Here is a 9,977-nt window from a genome sequence, read left to right as displayed (position 1 = left end):
TATTTTTCAATATCTTAAAGCAACAACTAATAAGTAGCAATATTAATAGCAAACCAAACAAACAATGTCTTGAAAATCTTAAAAAAGAAGTAGCAGTAGTCACAGACACACACTAAGTCTTGAAAATGAGAAAATCTGGAAAAAAAACAACTAGCAGTCTAGCAGTGCTTCTGTAATCTTGAATCTTGATCTTCTAATCCATATCAGAAGCACTTGTGGTGTCATCACTGTTGATAGGACCAAGTAACGCTGCAAAAAAATAATAATAGCAGTTAGTAACTATTAGACTATATCTATTACTGCCAAACACAAGTAATGAAATAAGAACTGAAAAATGAAATAAGAACTGAAATGAAATAAGAAATTACTTCAAAGACATGTGTTGGTGTTTCTTTTTTTTCTTTTTTTGGCCAGGACACATTCAGTATGTCGTGCTATGTCACTAAAATTCATACAGTCTGTTATTACTATATGTTAGCTACTTAGTTACTGATGATAGATGTACCAAATGACATCAAATGTTAGCTACTTAGTTTTTGGGTGAGAACTATAGGATGACTATGAGCTCGTAAAGAAATGATGCTTCATTGATCCCTGGATGAATCTCCACACATTTACATATCCCTTACCTTTTTGCTCATCACAGGAGTATGAGGAAGAAGTAAATAAATCCGTAACTGAGATGGGTGAGAATTTTACTGTTTACGTTTGTGCCCTGCCAGTCTGTAAACTTGTTAAGCACATATTATCACAACTGGAGCATGTGAAACTTGATGATGACATAGCATATATGAACTTGAAATGAGAGCTTGTTGACTGAATTATGTTTATGCCCACCACAGGTAGACGAGGAATGCACAAATACCAAATGACAAACCTTGAATGTGCAGTATCAGCAACCCTCTAGAATTACTGAATTAGTGAACTCCAAGAACTTAAATCTGCACTTCAGCACCTAATCAAAAGCACAAGAAAAACAAATAAATTAGATTTCAACAACATTTAATAAACCCAATTCAGAAAACCCACTCCACTCATACACTTGATCAAGTCAGATAACTTCTCAGTACCTATTGATTCTTCATTTCAATAAAATCCATTTTATTTAGACAAACATGGAGGTGATGAAACATAAGAAGATTCATGAAACATAAGAACTAACTACTTGTCATTCTTGTCCTGCTCTAACATGTAATTGCAGTTAACTACTTGGTACTTATATAGCATCATCAACAAAGTCTAACAGCAGTATAATGAACCAAATCGTAATCCCAGATTGCTAATTGTAACTAGTAGGAACACCTAACCCATATTAACTTTATAAACAAAAGTTACAAAACCACAGAATTGGAGCATCACTGCAAGTAAATGCACTTTGACAACACCAGAAATCAGAACAATTACTAACACCCTAATTTCATTAACAAAAAGAAAAAGAAGTACTCAAATTACTAAAACAGCACCATTACCATTCAAAAATTAGCACTAGACACTAGACAGTGAATTAGGAACAACATAATCCAAAACAAAAACAAATCTCTAACCTTTTCCTTCTCTTTCTCCACTCCCTTAGATAATCTGATTGATACTTAATCCAGTTCAGTTCCTTTCTTTTCCCTTTGTCTTACCCTGTGAAAGTGAAACCCTAATATAATCAGACATAGATTTCAAGATTAAAAGATTCAAAACTTCACAAAAGTAATGTTACCTTCTTGAAGATCAGATAATGTTGTCATTCAAATTATGAAGCTCAATTATTGCCTGTTGAACAGATTAGGAAGAAAAGAAAAAGTTGAACCCCAATTAAAATTCAAAACTAAAACAAACCAACAACTCAAATCAAAATGAATACATAAAAATACAAACCAATGCTCAGATTCATCAAAAATGCCCAAAAATAAATAATTCATGAACAACCTAATCAATCCTCAAAGTTCACTGGATCTAGACCAATCAAAACCAAAATCATAAAATTCTGATAACAACTAAACATGATTTGGCGAATCAACTAAAACAATTAGAAACCACATACAACATGATCTTCGTAATGAATCACCACAAAAAATTACAAACCTAACTTCGTAATAAATCACCACAGAAAATGAAAATCCGCAACATCTGATTACCTCTTAGTAAGAACTGAGACATAAACTCATATCAATCAACGAGACAGAGGAGTAATCCAACAGAGTTCTTCTTCTTCACTTATTCAGTTATTCTCCTTCTCAGAGACAGAGGAGAGAGTCGAGAGACGGAAAGAATAGAAATTAGAAACCCTAGCCTATAATGTTTGCTTATATACCACCACTTAATCCAACGGTTATTATTGATCTATCATCCCCTAAATCTGACGGCTACAATCAATCGGTACAGACGGTACGGTTCGGTACGGGACTAGGCCAGGGCCGTGTACCTGTACCTCCCTAGCCTCGGTTCCTATTTTTAGGACCGGTACCTGTACCCCGTTCCTCGGTTCGGTACAAAACCAGGTACGGTTCCACCGGTTCCGGGACGGTCCGTCGGTCCGGCTCGGTTCCTGTGCACCCTTAGCCACAAGGGATTCAAGAAGCGGAATAGAACTAAAATCGGTAGGTGGTTCATTAGAGTTGTACCTAGTCTTCTTAGAACCCCATGATGCTGCGAACCATGATTCCAACGAACCCTTCTCCTTGTTCTCCTTCTTTCTATATCTTCTCTCGTGTTCTTTCTCTGGTGTTGAAAACCCTGATTCCGACTGACCCTTTTCCTTCTTATCCTTCTTCTTTGTGTAACTTCTCTTTTTCTTTACCTCTGGTGTAAAGCTCTTATCCATACCATGATTTTCACTGGGGGATTTAGCCAAACACTCCGAAGCTGAAGTAGTATTTACTACTACGCTTTCAATACGTTGTACTGCACAATCTTTCCAATCTAAAATTGAGAGAGCATTCACAATTTCTTCTTTTGTAAGTGAAGCTGGTGATATCTTTTCACTGATTGTTGAACGAAATGGATTCAATAGCACTTCTATGCTGTTTACAGCATCCACTAAAACCTCTGCAAAACAAAATATACAAAACTAATATTTACTACAGCTGATGATGAAATCATCACTAGAAGATAGATACGGTAATTTGTTTACCTTTTGTTGTTTATAAATTTTATAAAATCCATGCATCTCAAGAATCTGAAAAAAAAAAAATCAAGAAGAAAAATTAGTAATGGGAGAACCAAAACAAAGTTTGATAGAGAGAAATCAAATAATAAATACTAACCTGATTCAAGTGTTTAATGGTGATTTGATCTTGTTCATCTTGATTTTGGAGTAAGGAGATGTAATTTTCTAGGGTAACAAATCGCTGTTCCACTCTCATTTTCTTCTCTGGTTTTTCCCTTTCCTTATTTTTTTGTTTGGAAGGTTGAACCTCTGGACTTGTGTCTGAGCTTCTGAGGTGATATAGTACAAGTGATCGTGGACGAGAAGAAATGGAATTTAGCTTGGAGTGACTAATTGTCCTCGGTGTTTTATGCTTAAATTAATAAAATGTCTGATGCTTTTTTTGTTTTTTCATTGATGACCAGAAACTAAGATCAGATATTCAGCAAACACGCCTATAGTGAAGTACATCATTTTCTGTTCAACTTTTCTGCCTGATGAAGTTAGTTTAAGGCTATTATTATTATTATTGGGCGTCACACTTCAATAGAGGGGCTTCATTTGGATTCTTAATGTCCAAAAAAATGGTTGTGGGATATCCTAACACATATACAAAATATCTAGATTACCCTTTAACTAAAATAAAAACTTAAAAATCGTAGGTGATTTCACGTCCAGGTTTGGATTAATTCCAACCGTACAATTTTATTTTCATGTAGTTTTACGTCCAGGTTGGGATTAGTTCCAACCGTAGAAGCTCATTTTACGTCCAGGTTTCTTTTAATTCCAAACGTAGAATCCGATTTTACGTCCAGTTTTCTTTTAGTTCCAACCGTAAAAGTGATTTTACGTCCAGGTCTAAATTATTTCCAACCGTAGAAGTGATTTTACGTCCCGGTTTGGATTAATTCCAACCGTAGAATTTTATTTGCATGTAGTTTTACGTCCAGGTTTGAATTAGTTCCAACCGTAGAAGCTCATTTTACGTCCAGGTTCCTTTTAATTCCAACCATAGAATCTTATTTTATGTCCAGTTTTCTTTTAATTCCAACCGTAGAAGTGATTTTACGTCCAGGTTTGGATTGTTTCCAACCCTAGAAGTGATTTTACGTCCAGGTTTGGATTATTTCCAACCGTATAAGTTTATTTTATGGCCAGTTTTTCTTCCCACAAAAACTTTGTCCCAGAATTCACCAAGTATACAATGAAATTCATTAATTTAATTTTTATCTAATTAAATTAAATTAAAATTAACTAAATAAGGGTTGTTTAGTCATTACAAAATTATTTTAGATAAGGGTTTTTTGATATTATTTATGGGTGACCCGTTTTTGTCCTATTAGGTGACGCTCCTCTGATGGAATGTGACGCCCCAATAATAGCCTTCTAGTTTTAGTTAATGTGGGAGGATCACGTGGTCGTTCGAACAAGTCTAATGGTGGAAGGTAAAATGCGTTTCCCATGTAATCACCGGTCAGGAAAAAAAATTGTCAGATTCAAAAGGAAAATTAACTACAATTGGAACGGCATAAAACTTTAGAACATTACTTTGAAAAAATATGGAAGACCCCCATTTGGTTACTAAACAGTCTGCCCTTTTTTTATGAAGGCTATTACTGGGGCCTCACTATCCAATAGAGGGATTTCACTTGGATATTTAATGACCAAAAGTCTGGTTATGGGGTACTTTTGATTCAATAACAACTGTCCAAACTACCCTTAAATTAAAACTAAAACTTAAAAACATAAACAAAACCTAATTTATATTCTTCATTCTTCACATTTCAATTGCTCTTCTTCTTCCTCTCCTTTTTCTCTTCATCCTCTTCAACGATAAATCCATTTGAATTCATATCATCGAACAAACCCATGGTGTATGTAAGGTAATAATCGAACAAACCCATCTTTGTTTACTCGTTTTTGTGCTTAAAATAGGTTAGATTGAATGAAATTGAAGTAAAATTAGGGTTTCAGTAACGTTTCTGCTAGTGCTACGTCTAGGTTCGGTGCTTCTTTTCTAGACGTAATTTTAGTTTATGAAGCCCGTAGAATTTTATTTGCATGTAGTTTTACGTCCAGCTTCCTTTTAGTTCCAACAGTAGAAATTGACTTTACGTCCAGGTTTGGATTGATTCCAACCGTAGAAATTGGTTTTACGTCCACGTTTGGATTGATTCCAACCGTAGAAATTGATTTTACGCCCAGGTTTGGATTAAACCGTAGAATTTTATTTGCATGTAGTTTTACATCCAGATTCCTTTTAATTCCAACCGTAGAAATTGATTTTACGTCCAGGTTTGGATTGATTCCAACCGTAGAAATCGGTTTTACGTCCAAGTTTGGATTGATTCCAACCGTAGAAATTGATTTTACGCCCAGATTTGGATTAAACCGTAGAATTTTATTTGCATGTAGTTTTTCGTCCAGGTTCCTTTTAATTCCAACTGTAGAAATTGATTTTACGTCTAGGTTTGGATTAATTCCAACCATAGAAATTGGTTTTACGTCCAGGTTTACATTGATTCCAACCATAGAAATTAATTAAATTAAAATTAATTAAAGGGTTGTTCGGTCACTACAAAATTATTTGAGATAAGGAGTTTTTGATATCACTTCTGGATGACTCTTTTTTGTCCTATTAGGTGAAGCTCTTCTAATGGAATGTGACGCCCCAATAATAGCCTTCTTTTCTATACGAGGAAAGCTATATTGTGACTTGCTATTAAACGTGTGCGTTGTGATTGGGAATTCAACCTTCTTGGTAGAGAAAAGAAAGAGTGTTAACCAAAAAAAAGAAAAAAAAAAAGAGAAGAGAAAGTGTAAAGTGCGACATGTGACATGTGTCGTCCCGTGCATCGCCTCACTAATCCGTCTTGGATTAGAAAGTACAACCTCAATGGTGTCTAACCCAAATGAAAACTGTATTTAGTCTCCCAACCAACAGTTTGATTTTGAGCTATGGATACTGTATCATTTACTCAGCGACTCCCAATACGAAAAGCTTAAGAAAGGAATACCGTCTGAAATTATTTACATGTTGATGTTACATAAGTAGTGTTTTGGGTTCTTAAATGACAATTGTGACGATCCAAATAGGCGTTCGCCATACAGTATGTGGATGACGAATGAGCATTGTAACAATCTCGTATTGGAGCTTATCAAGATTAAGGTTGACGTAACAATGATTTTTTTTCAGGTCTCCATATGTTTCTGGAATAGTTAGCTCTAGTTGGAGCCATTGTCCTGCTTGCTTCTATCTGAAAATCCAATCTTGACACATCTAGAGATAACTTTCTTTTTATGAAACCATCCAAATCAAAACTACTTGGAGTACTGGCATCAGATCTCTCTTCTTCATTCTTGAGGTCTGGAAGACTACTTGAGGAAGAAGTATCAACAAAATCTTCATCGTCAATGTTGTTCCTATTAGTTCGAACCATGTTTCTCACAGAATCCATTTCTTGGATTTGTGAGTTTTCTAAGTTCAGGAATCTCTTTATCCTGTCTAGTGTCGGATCAATGATGTCCATGAATCCCATAACCCACGAAGCATCGTCAACGACTTCCGTACGCTGTAAATTTGTTGAATGTTAAGAATTCAAAAACTAGAATCAGAACGAGAGGTTGTATGTAATTAACAGTCAGTTCATTCGCTTACCTGCTGAAAATAGAGGTCTCGAATTTCCTCAGCACGTATAAAATTACCCTGATCCTCTTCAAGTGCTGCCCATGTCATCCATGTCACATAGCTCTGAGAGTTTATGTTCAGCGAGGACCTAAATAATCTCCTAGCGGCAGACATATTACCAATCCTTTGTTCTAATACACCCCAGGCCTATAATGTAACAATGGCAAAAAGCAAGAGAAATATTAGTAGAAGTACGCTTACGCAAAATGAAGACCGAAAGCAAAGCCATATTCGATAACCACATGACCCTCAAAGAAAATGGTCCGTACCTGAAGACATCGAGCAGCACTTTCAGTGGTTGAGTCGATTGACAGTGCTCTTTGGTAAAGTTCCCTAGCTTTTGAAATGTTCCCTTCTTTCCATTCCATCCATCCCCAAGCCTGAAGCAGTTCAATGTTTAAAATCAGTATATGGTGGATTGAATGATGCTGAAACACATTTATAGATCAGAGTAATATAGCATACAATAATTCGCATCCTGAAAGAAACAAGTGGTGAGGATAACATGCAGAATTGACATAACTGTTGTCCGGATGAGAGTTAGATCGTGGTGCTGTTATTGGCCAAGAATTTGCTTTATTGGTATGTTGTGCATTCGCTCACTCTTAAAACAATGAACTATACTAATACTGTGTATGCATGTATCTTGAGGGAAGATCTCTTACAATCCACACTGGTTGATGCCGCTGGTCCAGTTCGGATGCTCTCCTGAATAGTACTCGAGCAAGATTAGCAGTTGAGTATTTGTATTCCAGTAAGGCGAGAGACTGAAGGAGAACAGGATCTCTTGGATTCAGCGCATGGCCTATTTTTAGGAGTTTCCTTCCCATCTCAATATCACCCAGATTGGCCTCAAAGATTCCCCAAACATGCCATGCAAACCTGTTCTTTGGACTAGCCTGTACTGCTTTCTGCACAAATATACGAATAATGCAGTTCATGTTATTACAAACTCATGATACTAAATCTTTCCGCCTTTTTATATTTTCGTCCTTGTAATGTTCTTCATAAGTCTGCCGAGGAACCCCCTCAATTTATTAACATACGAGAATTAAAGGGGAATGAAACCTCAAATAGCTGCCTGGCAGTGCGGTTGTTCTCCCGCTGCATCTCCAATTGTGCCCACGCCTGATTAAGACGAATTGAAAATTCACCAGAAAAGCCTTCATCAACAAACATATTTTTGAAACAGAATAGAAGCCATTAAGTGAGGAAGTTCTTCAAAACGAAACTTACGAGCCAACTGGCACAGCTCTTCGGGTTGCAGTTAGTAGCCTGCTTGAATAAGTAGCGAGCCTGCTCGATACGATTTGCTTTAGCTTCAAGTAAAGCAAGTGTCTGATATATGTATTCATTTCCGCCACAGTACTTTATACCTTTACCAAGAAGGTTTCTAGCCTTATTGATATTTCCTTGTTTGAGCTCCAAAACTGCCCATCCATGCCAAGCTGCAACGTGCTTCTTATCGGCAACTGTAGCAGCATCGAATAGCTCTCTTGCTTTCCTTACATTTCCCATCTTACTTTCTAATACAGCCCAACACTGCATTTTGAAATAGATATCAGCACAAAAAGCTTATATGTCCAAATTTGAGAAGGGAAATAATTTACTATGATAGGCAAAGAAGTGCTCCTAATCTCATACTGTCTACCTAAAAGGCTAAAACAACTCACTGAAAAAGCATGAAGTCAGGTTTATAACAATTGCAATCATGATCCACACATACTCCTCACCCAAAATCAATGAATATTCTAATTGTTTTGACACTACTCTTATTTTCACCACGGGTCTTCAATCCAATAGCTAGGTTTTCTATCCCAATAATGAACGGAAGAAACTAAAGGAAAATTTGAAAGCAAATGCACATAATCTAGTTAGAACCACCTGCCATATGTACGGATTCTCTCCTTGTGTAGCTTGGCAACCTTTCTCATATGTTATCCTCGCTTCATCGGTTTTTGATTGCTTACTTAAAACCTTGCCAAGAGCAACATAAATCCGCCCATCCTCCGGCCAAAATGATATACACTGAAAAACATTGCAAAATTTAACACACAAGCCATAAACAACACCAATAAAGCAAAATTCTCAATCATACAATAAAACGCACACCTTCTGAAGAATTTCTGTTGCTTCTTGGAACTTAAAATTTCTCGCTAATACCTTGGCTCTATACAATGCTAATTCCAAATTTATCCCAAGTGGCTTTTTTCCTGAAGTCAATTGTACTCTAATCTCTGGTTCAAATATCGGCATTTTCTTGGCGAACTCGGAAAGACCCGCATCGATTGTACCCGAAGAAGTAGACGATAAAGCAAACTTGTCTTCTTCTACTTCTTCTTTCACTTCAACTTCATCTTCGTTGGTCTTCTTACTCAATGAAGAATCATCATTGTTAGCTTCTTCTTCTTCTTCTTCCTCCACTGGAAACTCCATTACTGGTTTACGAACTGTAAGTAGTTCTTTCTTGATTGTGTCATCTTCTTTAGACTCTTCATACTCATCGTCGGAATCATTACAAAGTAGTTGTTTCTCATCAAGTGATGGTTCTTTAGAGAAACAAGGTGGGAGTTTGACATGTGAAGATGACGAATTAAGGATTTTTGGGTATGGAATTGATACTAAATGAAACCTTGATGGATTAGAATTGGTGTTGCAAGAGCTTGACAAGGGAAGTAGTGTGAATTTCGGGTTTGGAGATGAAGAGTAGAGCTGCATTTTTCTCTTTTTCTCGCTTTACAATTTCATTCTCTTTCAAAACTGAGTTCTATTAACGGATAAAACTAGAAGGGTATTAATGTAATTGAATATTACATTGTCAATTGGTTAAGGGAGAACCACGTAGGTTCTTATAGTAGGTATGCTTGACCCTCTTGACCTCAAATCCTAAGAGGATACCTTTTTGACACGTGAATGTTTGTGATTGGTTAGAATGTGAAAAGAATCTCAAAAGCTGACAGAATGGGTCACCCACAAATGATAAACCCTGAGAATGTAAGAAATTCCACAACTGCCATTAATAGCTGAAATAGGGAAATCTGTAGACTCTGTACATTACTGAAGCCCATGTCAGACAGCTGAAAATAGCTGCCAAGTGACCACAATTTTAAACCTGATTTAGTTTCAACATATACTGGTAACAGCTTCACAAAA

General features: G+C 36.4%; 2 protein-coding genes across 2 annotated transcripts; both read right to left on the bottom strand.

Annotated features, from left to right (window-relative positions):
* Window positions 1–1,921: 1,921 nt before the first annotated feature.
* Window positions 1,922–3,353, bottom strand: LOC113360376. The gene is made up of 4 exons (XM_026603889.1): window positions 3,255–3,353; window positions 3,122–3,166; window positions 2,545–3,034; window positions 1,922–1,944 (listed from the first exon to the last, which is right to left on the bottom strand). Exons 1-4 carry the CDS (start codon window positions 3,351–3,353, stop codon window positions 1,922–1,924), a joined length of 657 nt encoding a protein of 218 aa, XP_026459674.1.
* Window positions 3,354–6,119: 2,766 nt separating this feature from the next.
* Window positions 6,120–9,584, bottom strand: LOC113358116 (protein high chlorophyll fluorescent 107-like). The gene is made up of 8 exons (XM_026601638.1): window positions 8,937–9,584; window positions 8,709–8,852; window positions 8,061–8,366; window positions 7,893–7,952; window positions 7,490–7,735; window positions 7,094–7,204; window positions 6,795–6,971; window positions 6,120–6,708 (listed from the first exon to the last, which is right to left on the bottom strand). The coding sequence occupies exons 1-8, from the start codon at window positions 9,540–9,542 to the stop codon at window positions 6,301–6,303; spliced, it is 2,058 nt and encodes a 685-aa protein (XP_026457423.1). The 5' UTR covers window positions 9,543–9,584; the 3' UTR covers window positions 6,120–6,300.
* Window positions 9,585–9,977: the final 393 nt, after the last annotated feature.

Source organism: Papaver somniferum, chromosome 3 (assembly GCF_003573695.1).
Source record: "Papaver somniferum cultivar HN1 chromosome 3, ASM357369v1, whole genome shotgun sequence".
Classification (NCBI taxonomy): Eukaryota; Viridiplantae; Streptophyta; class Magnoliopsida; order Ranunculales; family Papaveraceae; genus Papaver; species Papaver somniferum.
This window is presented reverse-complemented; position numbering and strand designations above follow the sequence as displayed.